General features: G+C 33.7%; 2 protein-coding genes across 2 annotated transcripts in view; both read left to right on the forward strand.

Moving 5' to 3' along the window:
* The first annotated feature begins 3,319 nt into the window (after positions 1-3,319).
* On the forward strand, positions 3,320-8,809 carry LOC136987168 (potassium voltage-gated channel subfamily B member 2-like). The gene is made up of 4 exons (XM_067284857.1): positions 3,320-3,827; positions 4,870-5,700; positions 5,765-6,343; positions 8,765-8,809. The coding sequence occupies exons 1-4, from the start codon at positions 3,321-3,323 to the stop codon at positions 8,807-8,809; spliced, it is 1,962 nt and encodes a 653-aa protein (XP_067140958.1). The 5' UTR covers position 3,320.
* A 1,182-nt stretch (positions 8,810-9,991) lies between these two features.
* The window catches only part of LOC136987174 (legumain-like), a 33,632-nt gene continuing 16,104 nt past the window's right edge, over positions 9,992-27,519 (forward strand). Inside the window, exons 1-7 of the mRNA XM_067284863.1 lie at positions 9,992-10,242; positions 19,738-19,835; positions 21,142-21,223; positions 25,753-25,838; positions 25,977-26,076; positions 26,166-26,231; positions 26,587-26,653. Of these exons, the coding sequence (XP_067140964.1) occupies positions 10,087-10,242; positions 19,738-19,835; positions 21,142-21,223; positions 25,753-25,838; positions 25,977-26,076; positions 26,166-26,231; positions 26,587-26,653 (655 nt within the window). The 5' untranslated portion in view covers positions 9,992-10,086. The remainder of the gene's footprint in view (positions 10,243-19,737; positions 19,836-21,141; positions 21,224-25,752; positions 25,839-25,976; positions 26,077-26,165; positions 26,232-26,586; positions 26,654-27,519) is intronic.

Raw genomic sequence — 27,519 nt, forward strand, 5'->3', positions numbered from 1 at the left:
TCAGTATGAATGGAGAAAAATATACTTTATAAAATTATTATTAAATTATGCACATTTAAAAATTAAATTTATTCACACGAAAAATGAACATGTACATACAGTATATATGTATTTTTTTTTCTATTTTTGAGGATGTTTATGAAACAAAGTAAGAGATTTATCAACATAAATGCTATAAAAAGAAATCTTCTGAAAGGTTTAGAAGCATCGGATTCGGAAATACCAAATACAGATTCGAATGAATTTCATGAAAAAAGTAACGTAGATACAACAGAATTAAAATCTGTTAAAAGAAGAAGGGGACCTTCAATATTACAGAAAAATAGGTATAAAAATAAAAAACGGACAAGGAAGAAATGCAAAAAGAAAAAATCTAATCTAGAAAAGGAAAATCTAGAAGGAGAACCGAAGCCGAAGTAAGAGAAATAAGCTTTATGTTTTCTAATTTTACCCGTAAAACCAATCCATAATACGTTTTGTAAACCATTACGAACTATAGAAATCCCTCTCACGATTCTGACAATTTAATTGACATCGTCACCATGATATCGGAAGTAAGCGTGAGTGACGTCGAGCAGGAAAACAAGAACGAAAACAAAGTAAAAGAAATAATAAGTCCAATGTCACTCTCACCAGTGTTAAGAAGACCGTCATCCGCAGTTAAAAAGTTAAATAAGAAAAAGACGAAAATGTCGAAAGGTAATTTGAGTTATTTTAATTATTATTTTAAAAATATACATAAAAACAAGGGCAACGTTGACTGTAGGGATCAAACACAACTGAAGTTAGGAGTCAAAAAGGGTTACACAAAGAAACCTCACAATGCCACACAAGGAACACAAATACAATGTCAATGTCAATAATGGAAGGTTCTGTTTAAGGTGGGAGGAAGCAAACGTTATTTAAACAGTTAACCATTAATATGGACATGGAAAAAATGGAGCAAAATTAAAGAAAAACCCTCGAAATTACCAGATTTTGACACTTTCAATGTTTTACTTTATATGCAGGTATACTTCTAATATAATTATATTCTTTCCAATTGAAACTAATAATTATTCAATGACTTACTTTCAGCATGTAAACAAAGCCAGAAAGCAGAAGATATAAAATATCTCAATGAAGAACCATTAAATGAATTGAAAAGAAGTAAAATGGAGGTAGCTTATATTTTTTATTATAAAGCTTTTTCAGAAAAATGTATCGTGTAATTTAATAATAATATATTGCTATCGAGTACGAAAAATTATCGCGAAATTTGAACAAATGGATACGAAATCCTGCGTGTTGGCTGCATGGTTTCTAGACCCGAATCCGTGAGATTTTTGACTTTGGGGCAATCTCAACATCATAACAACTTTGGCAGATCTTTAAAAAAGCACATCACACCTCGTACTCAACATTTCAGGGGATACACTGCGGTCAACAATTGAACGTGATGTAACAATGGTGCACAGCGTACGAAACATGTATTGCACAAAACACTTCTGTACTACTTTGTTAACTATAATTAATTATAAATACCACGTAAGCCGGATTAGCCTGATTTAATAATGAAAAATACAAAGAACTCTCTGTCAGATTCAAACATACATGATTTATAAGATTGCTATTTTTATTTCCTAGAAAACACAATTTCCTGTAAATCCATATTCAGATAATTCAAACAAAATGGCTATAAGAAACTTACAGACTGAAATAGAACTGGAGTAAGTTTATCACTTTTATATTCTTACTTTTCTTCAATATTCCTACACTTTAATAATTCACAGACAAGTAATGTAATATTCATATTATTGAAATTCGATACGCTTCGGTTTGCTATTTTGGTTAACAAAAATGTATCTATTAAAAGTAATAAAATTTAAATTATTATCGTAAATTAGTTTAAAATCAATCAAATTATTAAAGAAAACACTATTGAAAATTATTTCTGAATATTTTACAGAATTGCACAACCGATCAACAAGCATCGCACAGATGTCTTAATTCCCAGAATATCACTTTCAGATGGTAAAACAATGTTAATTTTATCTAATTTTAAGTCAATTTTACATTCACTATATTATGACTAATATATATTTATAGAAATTCATCAGAATACGATAAATTCCACGTCACAGAACGAGGTAATTTTATATATAAATATTTGTGAGTATGTTTTTTAAATGATGTATCGAGATTTCAAGAAGGCCATTGCCATTGCTAATATATCAATACGACAATGAAGAACGGGCTTCGTCTTTCGCCACTCGGCTACCCAATTGTGGGCCTTGTCATACCCATGACGAATGAGAAAAAAAAACTTCTCGTAGCGCTCATCTGGTGGAAAAATTTTTAAAATATACGTAAAACATCAACCAAATCAGACGTTTTAAACCTTTGATTTAGTTGAAGAATGTGGCAATGGCCTTGTATATATCAATAGTTCATCTTTACTATGGTTACCATAATCCTTTCCGGCTGCATTTTTCTAAAACAACTGATCGTTATTTCAAAATTTCAAAATATACATTTGAGAGCCCAATTTATATCCTATTATTCTACGTAGTTCTTAAGAAAAGCCAAACATTTCTCTCATCGTGGCACAAGTTTTTGGATAGAACTCTCATAGAATTGTCCGGTTGCTTATGCAGCCACGATCTCCAAAGCCATAATAATAAAAAAATCTTTATAATTTAATACTTATAAAACATTTGATTTGAATAAATTCAGAATAATAAGTGTTTATTGTATGTTATAAAAGTTACATAGATAATTTTTAGATCCGAATGGCTAAAGAGATAGTAGAAGATGTAGAGTTGAAGCCTCCACCAAGAAATGAATCGTTGCCAGAGAACTTCATTGAAATGTTAGAAAAAATTCCTCTGGATATTCCCAATTCTGCTAAAAACGCGTGGGAAACGTATCAAAAATTACAGGAAAACGACTTTAAAATTTCTCTTTCTACCGTACAGAGGTTAGTTTTCGTTATTTTCTATTATTTCCTATTACGAAGTACAGAAACATTATTTAAAAATGGCTACAAAATTATTATTTTTTTTATTATTTAGAGGTTTAATGACTCCAACTGAACAACGTATCTTGAAAGAATTATACGACAGAATGCAGAAAAATTCAATGGAGAATGATTAAACTATTGTATCTTTCTTACTGTATTAATATTGTTCGTATTAATCCCAATTATACGTCCTATTATTTTCCACAGAGCAGAAAGGCTAAAAAAAAAAAAAACAGTTATGTTGTCAATTATTACTCAAATAATTATTGTTATAAATCGAACAATTGTTAATTTCTAGTAGGATTACTCGCTTACAATTATGCCAAATTTATTTATGCTAAAAGACGAGGATAAAGTTATTCTTAACGTTGGTGGTTCGAAATACAGTTGCCCTTTCCGCATTTTGAAAACACTACCTAATTCTCGATTAGGGCAACTTCATTCGGTGAAGACGTGGGAAGATGCTAATAAAATATTCGACCATTACGACGATAAGAAGAGAGAATTCTTCTTCAATTATCGTTGCAACTTATTCGGAGAAATCCTCGACTGTTACTACAACGACACGCTTCATTTAGACGAGAGAATGTGCTCTTTCGATTTTCAACATATCCTAAATTATTGGTGGCTGAGCGAAAGCAATTTGGATTATTACTGTTACCATAGATTTGTAACGAAACGAGGAAAGGCCCAAAAAGATTTAAAATTACAAGGAAAAATTATGGATAAAATAATCGATGAGGATTTCGGCGATTCCGATTGGGGTGAGATTAGACATAAAATATGGGAGATATTGGAAATGCCGATGTTATCTAAAATTGGAAAGGTGCTTTTTTTTAAAAATAACTCTTTATTTATTCATTTATTTTATTGCCAATGTGAGGATTCGTTTAATTGAACTGGTTTAATCGTTACGCTCCTTGCATTCGGACAAAATGTAATGAATTTTTATTATAATATTTTAAGAACTAAGAATACGTTCTGTTTGCTAATAATTATAGCAAATTTCACATTAATCGCAAATTAATATTTTAAAATAATTCAAAAGACGTGGCTGAAGCGGCTATGCCTTTTGAGCCTAGCGCTCTTGTGATCCGGGTTCGATTTCCAATTGTCTCGGAAATTTTTCTATAGCATGAACTCGAGTATATTGGACCTCCCGGACAGGGTTTGGCCAAGCCTCTATTATAGGTTGCTATCAAGATATAATAGAACCCCGATTATCCGATTCGGTAGACGGTAAAGGCTTGTAGTAATATGGACCGATGGACTGGGATGACAGAAAACACGGATAAAGGGACAGGAATAGAAAAAAATCACGAATACATGGTAGCATTTTCAAACCTCTTTTTTTTAAAAATATATTAGTGTATTTTAATCGTGCATAAATACAATAATTTTAGCATCATTTATTATATACAATAGTTTTAAGCAAGGCTGATGAGTCAGTAAAAAAAAAACACCCGACTCCGCAGCCCTGTCCTGAACATGGGCCAATAACCCGAAATATATTGAGTTTTATCAAAACTTTTTAAAATATTTTATTTTCCGAGAAATACCTCAAAAACTCCCTTTAATTGTAAAGGAGTATTTGTTTTATATATTTTATCCTTGTTTCATCTTTATCTCCCCTTTGTTGTTGACTAATTGTGCGATTCTAATCTACCGAATAGCATTAGAAACTTCACACAAATAAACCATTCTTTGTCAATTTTCCAATTTAAACCGGTAAAATCCTTTCGAGTCCGGAACCTCGCTTAATCGTTGCACGGATAATCGAGGTTTTAGTGCATTTAAATATTATTAATTGTAAGTCATTTTTAATACATACGAAACACAATACTTAATTCACTTCGTACATTTTTCAGACATATAACCGTTTTATCAGAATATTATGTTACTTCTACGTCTTTGTATTCATCTATCACGTAATTACAATCAAACACATAATACATAATCGAATACTACAAAGAGTCGATGTCATAATAACTCTAATATTTACGATGGATTACGTAACGAGACTAATTGTGGCTAAAAATAAATGGAAATTCGTGTCTTCTGTAGCAAATATCTTGGATCTCTTATCGTTTCTTCCTTATGTCGTCATCTTTACATCAGCTCGTCTCATCAATTTGTTATTAAATTACAATTGGAAAATAAACACACACATCTTAGACATTGTTACCATAATGTTTAAATTATTGAAGTTAATGCGTTACTCGAATAAGATCGAAAGTACTATCTTCACCGTCTACAGAAGCAGATGGGAAATACTTTCGGCAGTCACATTACAAATTATAGCGGTGCCTGTATTTGCAACATTTATGTATATTTTTGAAGTTTACGAGATAAATAATTCGGCGGATAGATCAATTTTGGGACACATGTGGTCGATTAATGCAGCTTTAAGTGGAATTAACTTCGGAACTCAACTACCCGCGGCTGTATCAAGCAAATTATTAGGGGTATTAGTGGCTGCCGTTAGTTACGTGATCATTAATTTTTACATATTTATTGGAGTCAAAAATTATAATTTGACACAGAACGATATTTATTTAAGAAATATCTTAAGAAGAGAATTACGTGTTAGCCGAAACAAAGAAAGATATGCCAAATTTAAGACCGAAGAGATGATGTGTTGCGTGCAACAACTTCTAAGAATCGTTGAAAATCATCTGTTTTTATGGGAAATTGAAGAGGTAAGCGGCAATAATAATTAAATTTCTAACTAAATATTCACTGACACTAATAATAACATCATAGGAACAATTAGATTATATGGATTCGTATCGTGATTTAAAGTACGAAGAACATTTCAAGAAGGACAGCATTATCCAACAGATTCTTAAACCTTATTATAAAATAGACGAAGAATTTAAATTAATAAATCGTATGATTATAAATGTAGGAAATGTTCGATACGAAATATTATGTAAAAGTTTAAATCTTCTACCGGATTCGCGCTTAGGATTGATCTACAATTCATCGAGTGTTCAAGAAATCTTAAAGCACTGCGATGGTTTCATTAAAGAAAAGCAAGAAGTAATATTTTATAGAAATCCGAGATTTTTCGATGTCATTCTTAACTTTTATCACACAAAGAAGCTGCATATAAGAGAAGATTGCATTCTTGGAATTCAAGAGGAGTTGGAATACTGGAATGTTGATGAAACGTATTTGCAACCATGTTGTCGATTTGCCTATTTTAATGCTAAAAGTTATTCGAATATTTTTATGATTAGAAAGAAGAAAATTGTGAAAGAGATTCAGAAAGAGAAACTTATTTTATATAATAGGTTATGGATATTGATGACTGATCCAAATAACGGGAATAAAGGAAAGGTAAAGTACAGTATAATACGATAATTTTCAGAGATTTCGTATAGAAATGTATACTTTTATTAGTGAATAAAAGTATACATTCGGGCCAAAAACAATATGATTATTCGGTTAATGTTACCCTTGGTGCCAAGATGGCGGCTCGTCTCCGATTCCAGCAAGGAAACAGTGGGACGCACGTTCTAACCTAACCTAACCTATTCTAATAAATTACCATAATTATTAGTAACCAAATTATTAGAATAGGTTAGGTTAGGTTAGAACGTGCGTCCCACTGTCTCCTTGCTGGAATCGGAGACGAGCCGCCATCTTGGCACCAAGGGTAACATTAACCGATTATTCTAGGGATAATTAAGCTCATTTCTTTTAATAATAAATCACTGTACGGTATTATATCCTCCTTGTTTTCCACGCCATTTCACAAATATTTTTAACGTTATTTCCTTTCTTTTTTGCAGGTTTATGCCATTATTTCTGTTGCTGTCTTCGTGTTTGATATGATAATAATACTGTGGAACAACGAAATTTATTTAAAAAATCAAAGTTTACAAGATTCTTTGACTAGAAAAATGATTCTTTTCTGCTCTGTATTTTTTATTTTCGAATACATTATCAGATTATTAGTGGCACCAAAAAGACGAGATTTTATGATTTCTCCATTAAGTAATCTCGAAATTTTCTGTGCTCTTGCAACGATATTTCACTTATATTTTGCCGAAAAATTTAATCAATTCGTAGTATTTAGATACGTAATTTCTATCTCTATAATTCTACGTCCTATAAAGATTTGTCGGTATTTTTCTATTGTTAAATATTTCGTCTTGATATTTATCGAAGGGCATAAAGATATCATTATGATTCTGATCATTTCGGCCATTATGTGTTTCTTATTGGCACACGTGATAGTAGATATAGGTAAAATTACAAGTGTTAGGATCTTCAATGGTACCAAACCTATCAACAATTATTATGATGCAATTTGGTATTCACTGTTTACGGTAGTTAAAATGGGATATGGAAATTTTCAACCACCTACGGAGATTTCTAGAATTATAGTGTCAATTTATGCAGGTTTCGCTTCTATGATTGTAATTATAATGATTTCGTCACTGGTACCGATATTCATGAAATATTATATGGGAGAAGACGAAAAAGTGACTGTAGTAAAAGAACAACTTGTATTGGAAGAAACATCAAGAAAATATAACATTGGAAAGGAATACGACCAACATGAAAATCCAATTCAGGCTCTTCCTGTAAGTACCATGTCATTTTCAATGATTAAAAACATAAATACAGAGAACTCGGATAACTTTTCCATAGTTCAACCGAAATTTACCAAACTTTGTAAAAATATAAAGCAACTGTCTGGCTTTATATTAGAATAAAAGCACCCAAAAAAGTAAAAATACGTCTTTGTTTTTAAGCGCCAAAGATTAAGCGTTTTTTTATTATATCTTATCTGAGAGTTAATTATATTTTTCAAAAAGTAATTTATACATATGCCAGGGTTCGACTGAGCATTGTAACATTAAACTTATCAAAATCTAACGTGGGAACGTTTTTTAAAAACTCGGACACGAAACAGCAAAAATCATCCCAGAAGCCTGCGCTCGCTTACTGCTCGTCAAGGCAATAAACTAAAATATTTCGTATATAAAATTTCATAAATTTGAGTCGGATTGAATTGGATTGATGGAATATGCAATGCATTGGGAGAGTTTTCTACGAGAATCTGGTGCTTAGATGAAGAAAATCCAGAAAATTCCAAATGGCTAGCCCATTGACGAGGCGTGAACCCACAACCAACAATCAGTGGTTCAGTGGTTTCATCCATTCGGTTACTGACAAATTTGTTTGCTAGATAATCGGAAAGTAAAGTGTAATATTATCAATGTAAAATTCAATTGTCATCGTGATTTGTTTGTTACACGTATTTAGAGTAAAAATTTGCTCTTGTCTGTGTTGGTCATTCCTATCGTAGATGTGGTTTATTCGAAATGAATATGATTAACCAGTTCAAATCTGGATGTGTGACAAGACACAATTTCGTATCGCAGGGCATCAAGGTGGATGAAGTAGGCCTACTTATGGCATCTAAGCATCAAAAATTCGTAGGCCTTTGTATAACAGACAATTCCTTTCCAAGTACTTATAAATTTTCTAGGGATTATGCTTATTATTATTATATTAAAACAAAAACAAAACTAGTTATTTGTCCAATTATGTATCCTTTTTACTTTGTACCCTTCTCAGTTTTCATATTTTTTGTAATGTTTGCTTTGCTATGATTGACACCAACTTTATAAAACAATAATAAGTGTTATAATGTTCTTAAATTTCATATCTGATGCTCATTATTATATTATAATTAGATAATCTATGTTATAATGACATATAATAATGTAAAATTTTACATTTTAGGTGGATTATAAAACCAAGAGTGGACACACTATCGAGAAAGTTTAGAAATTATTTAACACTACACGGGAGGGATATTTTTGCATAAATTAATCAAGGAAATACGTCTCCCAAGTTTTCGAAAGACAAGAAATATCCTGATACATTTTTAACTGTTTGATTTTTTATTGTAATAAAATACACAAAATGCGTGTTTGTGTTTCAATATATCCAACTTTATTATGCAAGAAATTTTAAATTAATTAAAATAAAATTTATTCGATATATTCTACATGGTGGAATACTGTTTATTGTAATTCTAGGCAGTTCCGGTATGGAATCAACAACTATGAAACATTACTCTTTTGTATATTCGATTTCATAATTATTTGTTTTTTTTTAGTGATAATTAGCAGATATGACGAGTATTGCCCGGCCAAAAAGTAAGAAGGATAAACGTCAATCGTATTAAAAGCTTGGTTATTTTTGCCTACAATTGCTGTTTATCACAGAGTGAAAAGGGGGAGGGGAGACTGGAGACTGGCGTGTCTAGATTTCGTAAAGTCTACATTCTCCTCACGGTCCCGGAAGAATAGCCCACCAGTGGCCGAGTGGATAAAACCATTGAACACGGTCGTGGATTCGCGCCTCGCCAACGGGTTGGCCAGATGGTGTTTTCCGGGTTTTCTCCACGTCTGTAATACCTGAGTAGGGCTCCCGTCTCTTAAAAAGGCATTCCCTTAGAGAGATCGCCCAAGTATTGCGTTGCCATAATTTAACACATAGCAGACTTGTATGCCTCCATGCCCAACCTTATCGCCTCAAGATGAAGTTGTACAAGTTAATAAATGTATATTGCACAGGAAATTGTAATATTATCACCACTTATCACCATCGTCATTTTACATTCTTCCTAATAGTTTTATTCGATTCCTAAGTATTGTTCCTTGTATTGCCGATCATTCGATAGAAAAATATATTTGACCTTTTATATTTAGCTTATAAGAAACTTGTAGATAAAAATGTAAAATTGAGATTAAAAATCTTCTATACAAGATCTTGTATAGAATAGTTCTATTTGTTTACTCTTTCTACTCGACATGTGATTGATACAATTGTGTTAAATATAGCACGTGAAAGGGATGACTTATAACCGATGATTTGCCTGTTCACGTGGTATTCATAATCACATGAGACACTAACACATCTGTGATAAATATTGATTAATAACAAAATGTTATTGGCTGTCGGCTCTTGCACAATGATTTTATCTACTTAAACAATTTATATATAAACCGATTGTACATTATGATTAGTAGAGTTTTTCTTTTGAGAACAAAGGAAAAATGATGCGATCTCTGTTCTTTATTCTATTGATTAAAGTCGTTGTTTCTTTGACACCCGAAGAAGTAAGAAGTTTCGCATCTTCTGTCCCCGAGGGTGGAAAATTATGGGCTCTTCTTGTGGCTGGCTCCAATACTTGGGACAATTATAGACATCAAGTGAGTTTATTGTAGTTATGTTAAATGCGCTTTATATAAAGATATAGTTAAATACATTATTAATCTGATTCTGAGCAGGGAAAAGTACTGTACCCGAAGGTACCTTACTCTGCTCAGAATCATATTAATTTGTTTATACTGTGTTCATATCTAAAGATCCAACCACACTGTTTATAAGATGACACTATACCATGTGTTTATATTATATTTAAAGCGGTTAATTCTTATCTTATTTTTTTGTTTTCTGATGCTCGTACTTTGAATAGTTTTATTCGTATAATAGCGAAGTAAGTTTATTTCAAAATCCATCTTTATATTATCAGTTATACTAATAATGTTGTAATTGAAAAATGTAAAAGGAATACCTAAATAAAAGTCTCTTAGTATACAGTATATTAATTAACCTTGAGTTATCCTGAAAAACGGTTGTTTTTGATTTACAGCACAAGAGAGATTTTTTTAAATTCTCACATTTTCTTAAATTAAACCTAACAGTTTTCAACATATAGGCGAGTTTTATCTAAGAAATTGATTTCTCTCTTTGCCCAAAGTTTCTATTCTAGGAAGTTTATCGGTTTTCATTCATAATCTTATCGAACAGTTGAACAAACAGGCTTGGAATAAACTGAATTGTTACTTTTTCACAGGCATGAGGGTCTTTTGAAATGATCTTTTTCACTTTTGTGTATTTACTTGTTTCCTCTGTTTTCGTGAAAATGGGTTATTTGTATGGAGAAGCATTTGATACGTTTCTTCATTTGAATTACTCTACGTTCATATTCCTGTATATAGGCCTACTGTATACAGTAGTGTCTCGTACTTCGAATTTAATTCATTCCAGGAAGCCGTTTGGACTAAACCGAATCAATATTAGTAACGATTATTGTCGTATTATGGTTTTGAGTGGTAGGGAGTAGTCGATACTACTCCCTATCACTCAAGGCCAAATACAAAGACGTTGTGAAACTTGCCTGCAATACACCGCACAAAACGAAATGTGGTTCTAAATAAACTTTGACATCCATTACATTATGTTGGTTTGACTTCTCTGATAAGACACCGAGGTTATAGAATCAATACTGTCTCTTGCAAAATTCATCACCCGATGTCACTTTGGGCAATGGCATATTTTGTTGATAATCAAAACACATCATTTCAACGTCATGATTTCCTTCAGCTAATGCTTTCTTGTCATTTGGTGTTGTCAAAGAATGACTACGCCTTAGCTTGATGTAGTTTCTTCATGACATCCAACTTCTTGCATCTCTCCTCAGTAATGGCCGGGAAGCGAAGTCTTTTTTCAAGATTGTCGCACTTTCGTGATTTATCCGACTTAGGGTGATTTAATAAGAGGTTGAAATTCATCTTGAAATACCGGAAGAAGAAATCACATGAAACGGGAGATTCTGGGTCCTTTTTCAAATACAGATGATGCATTTTAGTTATATTTAAATCAGCAAGCAAATACTTTCTTTCAACATTGTCTTTCTGGCTGAAATGAAATTCTCTTGTTGGAAAGCTGTCAATGTGGTCATGGACTTTTTCCATCGTTTCTTCGGGTCAATTTGGTCTAGAATTGTGTTTTTCTCGATCATCTTGGTTCGATATGATAGTTTTATTGCGAGAATAATGATTTGCAATCTCTTTGCAGGAAATGCTGTGCAGAGAGGCAAATGCTTGTTTGCAAAGTCATACTTTTTTCTTATCAATCCAAACACCATACATTGTTGAAAATGCCCTGGGTTTTCCTTGTCTGTTTTTTTTTCCTCCTTTGAACTGGATTTATAGTTAGGCCTATAAGCCACCAAATACACATCTTGAGCTGGCTTACATCCAAGTTTATTAAAAGCATCAAGTAGCCTAGATGTACAATAGCTTCTCATCTTCATCACTTTACCAATGCATTTACGATCAGGATCAGTAACTCTTTTACACGTGCAATTTTGTACACCTTACCTGTGACATGTGAGTGTCGGTTATGGGTTGCCTGACCGCCGATAGATGGTGCTGAGCCTGGTCTACTGCACGCGAAAGATATCCTTTGTCTACGTCCCCAGTTTTGTGTGAGACCTCGTGCTAGAGACTAGCAGTGCCAGATTTAACAATCAGAGGCCCCTGGGCACAAATACGGTGGAGGCTCCCCTTTAAGAGTAGGCAAATTTGATGATTTAGAGAATTTACACAAAATGCTGTACTTTCAATTAGATTTCAACTAGGGAGTTGTAAATTTCATTTAAAAATAAGGTTATTGTAAACATTCATATATTTTATTGTGTAAAACTAATTATTTTAATTTAACTGAAAAATACCTATGTGAAATTTTTTCCCGAAATTTTCCGATGTTTCATAGGTTTTTTCCGGGTTTGATTTTCTCTGCCTGTTGCCCTCATGATTAGGCCACACTAGGCGTGTGGCCTAATCATGAGGGCAACAGAATTATGTTGCGGTAATAGAAAAAAAATTATGTTTAAACATAATTTTTTTTAGTTTTGTGGGGGCCCCTATTTTGTGGGGGCCCTGGGCACAGGCTCCAAATGCCCTTATGTAAATCCGGCCCTGAACCACTGTTAGAAACCACTGTTCCAGACTGTAACATTCGTGCCAATACACTATCTCAGTCATTTAGCGCAAAGAAGCTCCTGGGGCAAGAAAGACAGTCAGTCCCATCTGTTGGATAACTCGGGAACTAATGCTTGAGGATACCTCCTTGCTCCAATTCAGAGTTTTTTTCTTTGCTCAAAATAGGATGTATGACTCAAAACACATAAAAACTGGAGCTACCTTCTGTTTGCAGCAATCCTTCAATTCTTATAATATTAAATGACTGATAACAATATCTGTGATTACAATAAGTGATCACTACTCTCTAATGTGTATGTATATACTGTAATATTATATAATAATAATAATTATTATTGTTGTTTTTTGAATAACAAACTTTAATATAGAGGTATGTTCAGTTGCACATTATCCACAATTTCCCTGTATTGGCAAAATGGCAATTGCCTGGGACTCCAGCCAACAAGGCAAAGCACAAATCAATCTTTTATAAGAAAATATTTCCCCCAAAACATTCTTCTGAAGAAAGATGCCCGAAGTCAATGCCGTACACGGGAGCACCCTAATTCACATTCATCTGGGTCCCACGAAGCTATGATGCACCACTGGGTATGTCAGTATGATGATAATGATTACGGGTATATTATTGATATAATTGTAATTATCAACAACTGCAACTATAACCTGTTATACTTGTGGCTAAATGCCATTTGTATAATATATAGTTATATTTTATTTTAACTTAGAATATATTTTTCCTTCTCTTTCCTATTCATATTATCTTTACTTCCTGGAACCCTTCCCTGACCGGTGCTTAACGGCTTAACAATAATTGACCCCATTATGGACAATAGGACTGTACGCAGCCCTGAGGGGTAGAACCAAGACAAAGAGTCACTTTTGAGTCAGAGCTGAAGGAGGAAAGACGAGAACGAGAAAGCTCCCGAATACGTCTTCGAGACCACGTGGGTGAAGACAAAGAGAACTTTATGTGTAGTGAAAGTGTTGACTGTTTTTTTTTCTCGTGATTAAGAAGAGATTCGTCATCTACACCGTTATATGTACCGTTATGTGCACCTCATTGCATTAGCACCAAAATAGTTGGGTACCCATTCCTTTTTTTTTCTTCTCCTATCAGTTATTTTATTGTCATAAATTCTTCTATCATTCTTCATTAGTTGTAATTAATTATAAGTTTAGAATTAAGGTCTATATACGTTTGTAATCGCCCTTTGTAAAATAATTATCTATGTATCGGAATAGTCGTCACGAGACCTGAGGCTTATATCATTATATTTTTGTCGGGTTCCGTACTAATACTACCTGTGTTAGAGATAGAGATATTATAGCTGGCATCCCACAACCCTTCCTGTATCTATATACGCGAATAAAAGATCCTGTTGTAAATATTTATACCAGTTTCTTTGTATACCACATTCGCGATCCTCACAATGGCGTCCGCGACAGGATGCCAGTATTAATGGTCCAATTCGACTGTGAACTTATCTCTATCCTGACGGTGATTTATTCGGTCAGTAGCCCGATCTGTGACTTTGTATTATTTTTTGCTATTGTAAAAAGGTCTGTGGTATTATGGCGACCAACTGTCCTGTCGAGACAACTACATCAAACAATATGACCACATCCAATCCTCCTCTTGTGGTTACTGGGTTTCTGGGGATGATCCCCACGTTCTCGAACTCCCAGAATGACTCCGTTAACATCCAACAATTCTTTCAGACAGTGGAAAACATATCACGTCTGGCCGAGTGGAACGACGACGTTAAGATAGCTGTCCTCCAGGCAAAACTGAAAGGGGAACCCCTAAATACATTTTTTTGCCTCCTCGAACAATACCCAGGTTCATTTAACGATATTAAACGCGATCTTGTAAAATGTTTCGAAAGGAAGGCCCCTAAAGAAAGGAATGTAATCGATCAAATTATGAGCATTAGACAAGGTGTTAACGAGTCAGTTACGGACTATGTAATTCGCGTTAAAACGTTGTTCTCCAGGACAATTAAAGTAAATAACAATATGGCAACTTTGAGGGACAATGTTATCTTGGAAAGATTCGTGAAAGGACTGAGTAATCGAATCAAACCCAATGTTTTGAGGCGCAATCCTAAAACATTAGAGGAAGCGTTTGACTTCGCAGAAAACGAGGAGCAGATCGAGGCTGAGTGTAGTAATTCAGCTGACAAGAGGAACATCAACATCGCTTCCCAACATCCTCCTAACAATCAAGGTAGTGAAGAAGATATACCGGGAGAGGAAAAAGGGCACGAAATAGATCGTATAAGGAACCTGGAAGAGGAAGTTAAGTTGTTAGCTGATTCTGTAAACCGATTAATTCAAACGCAAAAAGGAAATACTAATCGTAGCGAGCGCCGTGCTTGCTTCATATGTGGTGAACATGACCATATCGCCCGGAATTGTCCTACCCGAAATAAGCGTAATTTATTTAAACTGAACAAGGAGTATGGTGAAGGTCAGGACCATACTCTCTATTCCGAAATTAATCTGACCCCTGATGTCATAATTTCCAAAAAGGGTTTACCCATAATTGAGGGCTCCAGTCTCGGAAGGAAGGTAAGGTTCTTAGTCGATACTGGTGCCGAAAATTCTTTATGTGATCTGACTATAGTTGAGGCCATTCCTAGAAGAATATTAGAGGGCCTGAGCATTGAGAGCGCTAATTTCGGGGTTAGGGGTATTAGCGGTGCGGTGAATAGTTGCGAATACCTCCTTCATACTAAAATAAAATTCTTGTGTATTACTTGCCCTATAGATATCGCTTATATAAGGTTTCCTGAGAACTTGGAGTATGAAGGCATATTGGGGGTTGACATTATATCTAAACTCCCTGAACTACTGGAAAGGGTTAACGATGCTTTTAGGAAGGAGTCCTCCCAACGATTAAACACCTCTAGTAACTCACTGAACTGTTCCAACTCTGTATCTGTTAAATTACCAAATTTAGAAGGGCTTACCGAAGATGTTAGAACCAAAATTATTGACATATTTAAGAAACATCCCCACTGCTTCGCTTCCGATATATCTGAGTTAAAAGGCACGAAAGATTTTGAACATCTACCCATTATCGAGACCCCAGTCCCCATAAACGTCCGTCAATATAGGATCCCAGAATGCTATTTAAAGGAGCTCAAAAGGTTAATATCCTCTTATGTCGAAGCAGGGATCATTGAGGAAAGCACTTCAGAATGGAACTCCCCAATCCATGTCGTGGAGAAAGATAACGGGGAATTGCGTATGACTCTAGATTTGAGACGTATCAATGAAGTAACTCGCCCCCAGGAATTTCCCCTGTCCAGAGTGGATGAAATTCTTAGCAAGCTTCATGGCAACCAATACTTCTCTGTCCTCGACCTAAAATCTGGTTACTTTCAGATCCCCCTTCACCCCTCTGCGAGGCCTATATTTGCTTTTTCCACTCCCTGGGGAAAGTATCAAATGTGCCGTTTACCCCAGGGAGCAAAAAACAGCGGCCGGTATTTTCAGTATGTTATGACTAAGCTCCTCGGCCAATTTATTGGAATAAATTGCTTCGTCTTTCAAGATGACGTCGTCCTTTTTTCAAAAACTATTGAAGAACACCTTACCCTTATTGATAAGATATTAAGCATCTTGGACTGCGCTAATTTGAAATTACACCCCAGTAAAAGCAAATTCATATTAGAAGAGGTCTCGTACTTAGGTCACATAATTAGACGTGACGGCATCCTCCCTGACAAAAAAAATGTAAGTGCCATTCTTAATGTCAACCCACCTGTAAATGTAAAGGGAGTTAGGAGTTTCCTGGGGATGGTTGGGTTTTTCCGCGCCTTCATTCCAAATTTCGCAGAGATCGCAACACCCCTTACCAATTTAACTAAGAAGGGTATAAAGTTCAAATGGGATGATCATTGTGACAATAGCTTTCAAAAATTCAAACTTTTATTAACTCAACCCCCTGTTCTTGTTCACCCTGATTTCTCTGAACCCTTCCATATATATACCGACGCCTCGGAGCTATGTGCTGGCGCTGTTCTGGGACAGATGAGAATAAAAAAATTTGCCCCGATCGGTTACTTCGGCAAAAAGTTTCATGGGGCAGAGCTCAGATATTCGACAATTGAAAAGGAGTGTCTGTCCATTATACTAGCCCTACGACATTTTAAACCAATCATCCTAGGCCATGAAGTAAATATTTATTCCGACCACAAGCCGTTAACTTATATCAAAACAATGCAAAATCACAACAAGAGATTGATGCGTTGGTCAATCGAATTATCTGATTATAGTTATAATATATGTCATATCAAGGGAAATTTAAACCCGGTTGCTGACTGGCTTTCGCGCCCTGAGATTCCCATTGGAGAGTTTGGATATACACAAGATTGTAATGTGAGCGCTAAGGATCGTAGTTTCTGGGAGAGGGTCGTCGAGTCTCAGGATCAGGATAAGTTTTTCTCTAAAATGAAGGAGAATCTAAAAAAAATTTGTACACTCGAACCCGTGGATTCTTTCGATGGCATCCAACCTGAATTTCAGTTAGAAGGCAACGTATTGGTTCACGTTAAGCCTGATCAATACAGGTTACGTCATTGGAGGCGACCTTGTGTCGGCCCTAATATGGTTAGCGAAGTTATTAAGGCCTTTCATAACTCGGATGTCGCAGGTCATTTTGGTGTAGAGCGAACTGCCAACCTAATTGATCGCCATTATTATATCCGTAATGTTCGCACTTTAGTCCGCCATTTTATTCAAGAGTGTATAACCTGTCAAAAATTTAATTTGCATCGGCATCGTGCCCCTTTTCAACAGACTGAAACGGCAGAGTTTCCCTTCCAAAAAGTAGCCATTGATATCGTTGGCCCCCTTCGTGTGACTCCACAGGGGAATAGGTACCTCTTCACTATCATCGACATATTTACTAGGTACGCAGAGGTGGTCCCTATAAAGGATCAATCAGCCCAATCTATTAGTGACGCTATATTCAATCACATTGTGTGCCGTTACGGTTGCCCAGAGGTCATCATATCCGATAGGGGCAGTAATTTCACTTCTAGGATTTTCCGTGAGACTTGTGAGCTTTTGCACACCAAGCATAACATGACGACTGCTTATCGTCCATGCTCAAATTCGGTGTGTGAGAGGTTCAACAAGTCCATTTGTAGCGTCATCTCCCGCATATCGGGCGGCAACAATAAGGATTGGGACTTATTCGTTAACCCTGCGACCTTTGCCTATAATAATACAACTCACGCTTCCACTAGAGAGGCTCCGTCCTTCCTCTTATATGGCTACGACCCCCGGTTACCTTGGACCTTCCCTAGTAATGATACTATGATCAATGGGGATGAAAACCAGAAAAACAAATGGATTGACCGTTTGAATATTATACGTGACAACGCTTTCGCGTATGGCAAGCAAAAGAATTCCCTTAATAGAGAACGCATAAATTATGGCCGTAGTTATAGCACCTGGGCAGCAGGACAGAGGGTATGGTTGTTGAGAAAAAGCACTACAAAGAAACATGGAAAGTTCTCTCCCAAATACTTGGGACCTTTTAGAATTTCTCGTATCTTAGGACCCGTCACAGTTGAACTAGAGGGTAACGCGCGCCGTGAAAAGTTTGCTGTCCATTCGGACAGGTTGAAACCATGTTTTTTTCCTGTAAAGTCACATAATTTGAAAAGAAATGACAAGACAACCCCTCTTGTTAGTGACGTAGAGGATAGTGAGACAGAGGACTACGATGTTCCTTTGGCCTACCTCCGGTATACTCCAACCGCTCCAGTTCAAGATCACCAGCAAAAAGAACAATCTGAAGATACAACTTTGGACGATTATCAACACCTTTGTAAGGGAGGTAGTGACAAGCCTGGCCCCACCCACAGTTACCATCTTCGTAACAAAAAAGTCGATTACCGGAGGTTACACTACGGTAACTGACTGTTTCGTGGGGGGCATATGTGGCTAAATGCCATTTGTATAATATATAGTTATATTTTATTTTAACTTAGAATATATTTTTCCTTCTCTTTCCTATTCATATTATCTTTACTTCCTGGAACCCTTCCCTGACCGGTGCTTAACGGCTTAACAATAATTGACCCCATTATGGACAATAGGACTGTACGCAGCCCTGAGGGGTAGAACCAAGACAAAGAGTCACTTTTGAGTCAGAGCTGAAGGAGGAAAGACGAGAACGAGAAAGCTCCCGAATACGTCTTCGAGACCACGTGGGTGAAGACAAAGAGAACTTTATGTGTAGTGAAAGTGTTGACTGTTTTTTTTTCTCGTGATTAAGAAGAGATTCGTCATCTACACCGTTATATGTACCGTTATGTGCACCTCATTGCATTAGCACCAAAATAGTTGGGTACCCATTCTTTTTTTTTTCTTCTCCTATCAGTTATTTTATTGTCATAAATTCTTCTATCATTCTTCATTAGTTGTAATTAATTATAAGTTTAGAATTAAGGTCTATATACGTTTGTAATCGCCCTTTGTAAAATAATTATCTATGTATCGGAATAGTCGTCACGAGACCTGAGGCTTATATCATTATATTTTTGTCGGGTTCCGTACTAATACTACCTGTGTTAGAGATAGAGATATTATAGCTGGCATCCCACAACCCTTCCTGTATCTATATACGCGAATAAAAGATCCTGTTGTAAATATTTATACCAGTTTCTTTGTATACCACATTCGCGATCTTCACATACTAAACACTTAGTTTTATAACAATTTCCAAGAAGTCTTTAAATCTTGGAAAATTTATTTTTCTTTTGGTATAATGCTAGATTTATTTTTTTATGAAAAAAACATGTTTATTTATAAATAAGGATATCAATGTTCAAAATTTAAAATAATTTTTCCATTTTCTTTCTTTAATATAATAAAAGTTATTTTTAATGATTTCAGGCAGATGTTTGTCATGCATATCAAGTTTTACATAATCATGGTATTCCTGATGAACAGATTGTTGTCATGATGTATAATGACATAGCATACAGTTCAATGTAAGTTGTAATCTTTTTAATCAATATATAAAATGATAACAAAGTCTATGCATACTAGTTTGAAGTTATTTGCATGCTCTACATCAGAGGTGGCCAACTTTTGTGCACATAAGATCTACTTTTTATCGTAAAAATGTGTCGCAATCGACTTGTTGTCATAGGCATAGTCTAAGTGGGGAGGGGGAAGTGTGAAATACATACTATGTTTACACACTGTTTCAGTACGAAGTGCACTCACTGCTTGTGAGTCGAGTCATAACTGCATGCACACAGTTGCGTTCGGTTACAAATATAATACATTAAGTCAAGACATCACTAGTGATCGACCAAAATTGGCTTGGCGATCAACCGGTCAATCGCGATCGACTTGTTGGCCACCCCTGCTCTACATTTTGGGTGCCCGTACATTGGGGCATTTGGGGTACAGTACATGCTCTTCTTTGCCTTAATCCTAAGGTTTCATTTTATAACTAATTTAAAATTAAAATGAAATCATAGAAAACTTTTACAGATGACAAAATTTAAATCAAAATATTTGTTATTAACCGAATATTTGTTCTAATGGGTCATGATTGTTCAGTCAAGTATGAGGTACAACTGAATTTGATTAATGCTATTTTGATATAAATGGTAGCATGGATGAAGAGTGAATATGCTATTCATCCATAAAATATTGAAAATCTTAAGGGAAAAATTTATCATGCAATCAGTATCATACATGAGAATATGTCATGCAGTTTTATGCATGAGTCATGCATAGAATTGCATGACATATTCTCAGGTATGCCATTTGAAGTATCATACATCATGCAGCAAGACATACTTTGAAGATTTGTCCATGAATGAAGGTCACTTAAAATTTAATCACAGATTTTAGCATATAATGCTGGAATAGCACCTTTTTTGGACTCTTAAACTGCATAATGTTACCTATGGTTCCAAGATGGCGGCTCATCTCTGATTCCAGCAAGGAAACAGTGGGGACGCACGTTCTAACCTAACCTAACCTATTCTAATTATTTTGTTGCTAATAATTATGGTAATTTATTAGAATAGGTTAGGTTAGGTTAGAATGTGCATCCCTTCTATTTGCTGGAATCAGAGACGAGCCGCCATCTTGGAACCATAGGTAACATTAACCATTTTTTTAAAATAGATGTTCTAATTAAATTAAAGATTTATTTTCATTTATAGATTTTTTTTTATGATTGTGTTGTAAAATTTTACGGTTTATTAAATATCTAAGTAACATATTAAAAACTAATTCCTTTAGCAAAGATTTATTTTAAAAATTATTCTGTTTTAGCAATCCAAATCCCGGAGTTATAATAAATCACCTTAATGGACCAAATGTTTACAAAGGTGTACCATTGGATTATACAAAAGATGTAAGATTTTACAAATCAATGAAAATTTAATTATTTAATTTAAATAATAAAATAATGACAGTTACTGTGCCAAAATAAAATTATATGAAATAATAAATGTATTTTAAAAACAAAAATTACTGAGAATGAAAAACAAGAAGTAAATATGATCAGAATTTGTAAAGTTATTAAGAAACAAGATTTAAATATAATAATTTTGCTTGTTATATTCAGTAAATTTATTGTTATAATTTGGATGTATACAGTGACATATAGGCTATATATAAATATATAGAGCCTATATGTAGCCTACATGAATATATGTTTATATATTTACGTCCTAAAATAATTATTATTGCCCAATTCATAGATAGAGCATAAAATAAACACCAGAAAATTTGTATGAATGTTTCCAGACTATAAAAATATCCAGGATAATGGCTGAATGTTTCATTAAAAAACACTAGTTTATGCAGGTTGTATAGATATAATAGCATGGTATTGCTTTTGTTGCAGTTTAACCATCTAGGACAGTTTGTTACTGTTTTAGTCCATGATACTGACAATGATAATGCCACCATATTGCGACATAGACAATTTTATAAAAGGAAGAGTTATTGAAAGCTAGAAGCAGGTCAGTTGCATAGGTAGTTGTCTGGAATTCTGAATATGCTGTACAGCATGATATCCAGGCTGAGAATTTTGGCCAGATTTCAAAGAACAGCAAATGTTGGATGTAAACCAGGAAGTGGATCCAAGAGCTATAACTCCTCCACAGGACCACTATTTGATGTTAACAAAATGTTATAATAGAAGAATGTTTGATAAGCAATTGTCTGTGGCCTTTGGTGTTGCCATTGTGGAATTTCACACTGTGTTCCACTCAACAACCAAAGTGCATTTTTTTTTCTTCCTGTGCTCTGTTTACCACATTCTTCCATGTTTTATAGAACAGAAGGCTTATGCTGTCCTTTCTATATTTGTTCCTATATTAAACACAGTGTTTTGGTAGAGCAATGTACATTGCATAATCTTTCTGTACTTTTAACAGGTTATGGACCCAGAGCTTCCATTAAGTTTCTTAAATTTTATCTAGTGTAACTTTATTTAATATAATAGTTAAAAATAATGGGAGTTGCAACAGTTGTGCTAGAATTAGAAGAAAATAATTTCGACAACTAAAAGTTTACAATTATATCTAGTCTAAAAAGAGAACAGTGTAAGGACATGATTTATAGTGATCCACCAGATGCAAAAGCTGAAAAGAAGAAATATATGGTGCAAGATGCCAAGGCACAGTCAGTAATAATAAAGTAATCTCTGATAAGTATTTGGATATAAATTCAGTATTGTACAAACTGCAAAAGCTCAATTACTAGCTCTGAAAGATGTACTCGTCAGGACTAGCTCATTCACTAAATTATCATTGTGGAGGACTGTTGAACTTACACTTGGGAAAGAATGAAAGCCTGGAAGACCATTTTCTAAAGATTAATGCAGTCATAAGAGATCTTAAAAATATTGGATTCCATATTGAAGAAGGTGATCGTGTGTGTCATTCATTATTTTCCCTGCCCTCCAAGTATGATGCGATGGTGACAGCTTTGGAAACAGTGGCAGAAGTCAAAATGAATTTTGTCAAAGAAAGACTACTAGACAAGGAAATAAAATTAAAATCCCATTAAGAAAATAACTCATACATGGAAAACAACAAAGTTTCAAGGCAAACAGCAGAGGCTGCTGCTACATATCTAAGAGTAAATCATATTTTCAGGCACAATGCCTAATGCATTTTCATTACAGGCGTGGCCGTGCGCCTTATTTTGTATATTTTTGTATATATTACTCTTAGTATTTAGTCCATTTTCTTCCTCTTCGTTAGTTCTTTTGTCCATCTTTTTCTAGAAACTTCTGTCTTCCCTAACCCTTCCCTGTTCAAATGGGGGTTACCTAATTAGAATACAAAGAAGAGGTGGTAGCCTGGGGGCTAAGTGGAGGAGGAGAGGTCACTTTTTGACTGAGACGTCGAAGGGACAGGACATATTGTGAAGACCTCCAGGTTGTTCTAGCATCAACTGGAGGACAAAGGACGGTAAGCCTAAGCCAACGTTCGTGAGAAATCCGAAGTATATTCTGATATAGGAACTTCGAAAAACTTTATTGGGAGGATTGGAGAGACGTCCAAAATCAACAACACTGAAAATTATCAATCTAGTATTCGCAACCATCACCCCAAGATCGTCGACACTTTGGGTACCCATTCTTTTCTATCATACTTCCAACTATCCTATTGTCTATCTTTTCTTCCCTATCTTTTTTAGTCATATAAGTAGTTTTAAGTAATTAGTCTTAGTCCTTATATTTTGTAACGCGCTGAATATTCTTTTGTCGCGAGGTCGCATAACGATCCTATCCGAGCATCTGCCGGAATTATATGTGGAAAGGGTTATTATTGTAAAAACGAGGAGTGTCGGAAGTGTAAAGGAATCCTGCAAAGTAAATAAACACGGGTGACGAGAACATAATTTTGTGTTATATTCCATTGTGAATCACTCACCACGTGCATATCTTACACAGGCCAGGACAAAGAATACGATTTGGAGTTCAAAGTGACAAACAACAAATCTGTGGTAAAGAGAAGCAAATTTCACTATATGCAGTAAACATCTGTAACCAGAAATGCAATTCAAGTAGTATTATCTTTGTTCTGGATTCAGGAGTAAGTAATCATATTGTAAAACAAGAATTAGAACATTTTGCCATTGGATAATGAAGTGACTATGTTGCTAATGGCAAAGTTTTAAAGGAAATCAAAAGTGATGAATTGCAGGCAAAGTGTCAAGGACATACTATAACTACTGAGGCACTCATAGTTTTCAACATAACTCGCTGTCAGTCTCAAAAGTGACCTCAAAAGGACATTGAATTGTGGTGGAGAAGGAATACACAACAATTTGTGGAAATAATTTCAAGTTGGAATGTAATAGAATGCATTGGTTCTATATTTTGGAAGGGGATGGTATCAATCATATATTAGTACATTTAGCTTATACAAGTATCATTTTGGAAATTTTGATCACACGATAAGCTTTCTCACAAAAAGTTACACCTGTTAGTTCCCTCTGCATCCCTGTAGACACCTTTCTTTAATCTCTAGAGTGGACAAACATAAACACATTCATTAATATATATATAGATTTAATTTATTGTTCTGAAGATGAAGAGATTTGCTATCAGAAATAACAAATAGTGTAAATTAAAATATAGCACTTCTTGAAGAATACTCAATTGTTTTTAAGAATTAAATTATAAGGAATTATAAACCATGGCACTACTACTCAAACCTTTTCCAAATTTATTTGGTTCTCTTAAATGGCATTTTAAAAGTTTGATTAGTAGTACTGAGGTTTATGACCAAGTGCAGTTTTCAGAGAAATAGGAATTATAAAATTAAATAAAATTATTTATTTACAATGCTTTGAAAACTTTATTATTTAATAAAGTTCAGACTCCATGGAAGACTGGAACAAACATATACAAGAATAATAACACACTAAGGAACAATAAATAATTCCAGTATAATTTTAATGCAAATAAAATGTTGAAGATTGTTTTTGATCTTTTCAAGAAATCATCATCAGATTGACATTCTAAAATAAAGTGCAAGGAAAAGGAACAATTATGAAATTTGAAAAAAGAATTGTAGTACAAAATATGAATTAGTATGAGGCATTAATACAAATAAAATGAAATAAAAGTACACAATGATTTACAGTAATAATACATGTAAAAATCTGTTAATGAGTAACAATTTCATAACACTCTGAGCTGGTGTAGGATTGGACAGATCTTAATTTAATGTTTTGAAGTGCATGCATCTTGCCCTTGGTTGTCACATAGAGGTTGCCAGGCATGTAGGATAAATGTTAATTCTTTGAAATCCTTTTTTATTACATTTGAATATCTTGAGGGCCTTCTAATGTGGTCATATTGCTGAGAACATCTGATAAGGGTAGTCTTGTTGAGTTGGATTATATACTGTACATTATTCTCAGAGTGCTAGGACTAGGACAATAGAGTGTTTTTTTATCAATATCGTGTTTTTCTTCAGCAAGTCTAATTCAGAGGGATTGTGTGGTGGAACCAATGCACTCCCAAGTCATAACTGAAACAGTTGTCTTTCACTGTTTTCCTGTATATCCTTGAAACTGTGTCTGCTGATGTTGTCTTTTCCATTCCCGAGTATCTTATAGATAGTAGGATAGTGTTTGAAAATTAACAGTTTCCGTTAGACAGGCTCATGTTGTGATTATAATCTACAATGATATGCTAAGGGTTGCATGTGTTGGTTGATATGGTTTTTATCAGATGTTCCACTGTTGTTAGGGTAAGAATCTTGTATACTTCTATTGGAACAGCTGTGCATGTTAGATACAAGTACACACTTTACTTGTGTTAAAATTGTACTGGAATTGTTTATAGTTCCTAGTGTGTTATTATTATTGTACTTTATTATTTGATTATAATTTTGGTTTTTTACATTTTTAAAGGATGTTCTACCAAAAAATTTTTTCAACATTTTATGGGGAAATGAAACAGCTTTGAAAAATGTCGGTTCGGGAAAGGTTATTAAAAGGTATTTCAATTTTATATGAATTGGAAAAAAGTTTAATTTACAGATCATCAAAATAATGAATTTTACTTGAAATAAAGCAATAATTTTTATTGTTACATATCTAAAAAGTTATACATAAATAGTTTGAATACATTTCAGTAATCCTAATGACCATGTATTTGTTTATTTTGCTGATCATGGAGGATATGGTTTAATTTGTTTTCCTGGTTATGATGGAGAAAATGACTATGACAATGGGGTAGGTTATTTAGAAAATTATTTCACAAATTGATTTTTTAACTTTTGTAAATCGATTTTAAAATCAAATTAATTTTTGAAACTTTTCAGGACATTACAAATGATCAACTAGTTTCATTTTTAAAAAAGTATAATGCTGCTAAAAAATTTTCAAAGGTGAGATTTTGCATAATAAAATCAATTAAAAGTTAATTGTTTGCTAAGAATGATTCATTATTCAATATATTTGAATCCAAATAATTTATTAAGTACGCTACTCAACTTTAAACCTAAATTGTTTTTTATAATTCTAAGAAAAATGCATGATATCACTTCATTTTGTATACATAATAACTTAATTATTGTGTATTATGAATATTGTGAACTTGCTTTTTATCTAATAAACATAATTATTAACACTTTGCTTTAATCTTCTTTTAATTAACTAATGCATTTAATCTTTTCTGAAAGTTATTTTGTTAAAACCAATTTATAAAAATTAAAGTTTAAATTGTTTGTACATTGATTTTAGATGGTGCTTTACATAGAAGCTTGTGAATCAGGGTCAATGTTTATTGATTTACCTAAAGATATTAATGGTGAGCATAAAAATAAACATATTAATCACCTCTGCACATTATTAGTTTGAACATTATTTATTAAAACAGAAATTTTGCTTTAGTTTTAACATGATTATTATGCCAATGTAAGGAAAATGTAGGAAAATATCTATTAATACCTGTTCAGAAAGCTCTTCAAAATAATTTACATTTAAATTATTTTGAAGACAATTTTAACACAAAGAATCAGCCAGGTTATAATCTAAAAATTAGTAATAGAATTATCTTGACAGTATTAATTTAAATACAATGTATTTAATATGCAAGGGCATATTAGAACAAAATTATGTTGTTTTAAGAACAATTGTTTTATAATATACTTTATATTTACAGTATAAAAATATGTAATGTAATTACAGTTACATGTAAATTACATTATATTATCTTCAGTTTCACTTGGAAATTTTATACTATCTCTGAGAGTATTTATATAATCCTGTATTTCTTCTGATATTATTTTTGATGCATTGTAAAATGTTGTGTAATCATTTACATTATTTTCATACAATTCCATTAATTCTCAATATCTGTTTATCAATATTACATATTTCATCAAGTTTTAGTTCAATTGCTGATTCCATTGCAACTCATACAAAAAGAAATTGCTTTTACGAACAAAATTCATTTAGAATTTCATTAACACTATTTCAATTTAACTTTTTCATTATATTGGAGTGGAATGTGGATTGATACATACTACATCTAGACACATTTAATGTAGTATGACAATCAATTGGGATGTCAGTTAAGTTTTTTTAATTCATTCATCTGAATTTTTAGTACTATATTCTTAATTATCTAGTCCATCAAATTTTTAAATATAATTTAAAGATTATATATCAATA

Source organism: Centruroides vittatus, unplaced genomic scaffold, assembly GCF_030686945.1.
Source record: "Centruroides vittatus isolate TY-2023 unplaced genomic scaffold, ASM3068694v2 scaffold_1478, whole genome shotgun sequence".
NCBI classification, from domain to species: Eukaryota; Metazoa; Arthropoda; class Arachnida; order Scorpiones; family Buthidae; genus Centruroides; species Centruroides vittatus.

Excerpts from the sequence above, each read along its gene's own strand:
- LOC136987168 (XM_067284857.1), top strand. The coding sequence starts at position 3,321 with ATGCCAAATTTATTTATGCTAAAAGACGAGGATAAAGTTATTCTTAAC. Across the intron at positions 3,828-4,869 it reads TGTTATCTAAAATTGGAAAG|ACATATAACCGTTTTATCAG; the intron begins GTGCTTTTTTTT and ends TACATTTTTCAG. Across the intron at positions 6,344-8,764 it reads ATAACGGGAATAAAGGAAAG|GTGGATTATAAAACCAAGAG; the intron begins GTAAAGTACAGT and ends TTTACATTTTAG.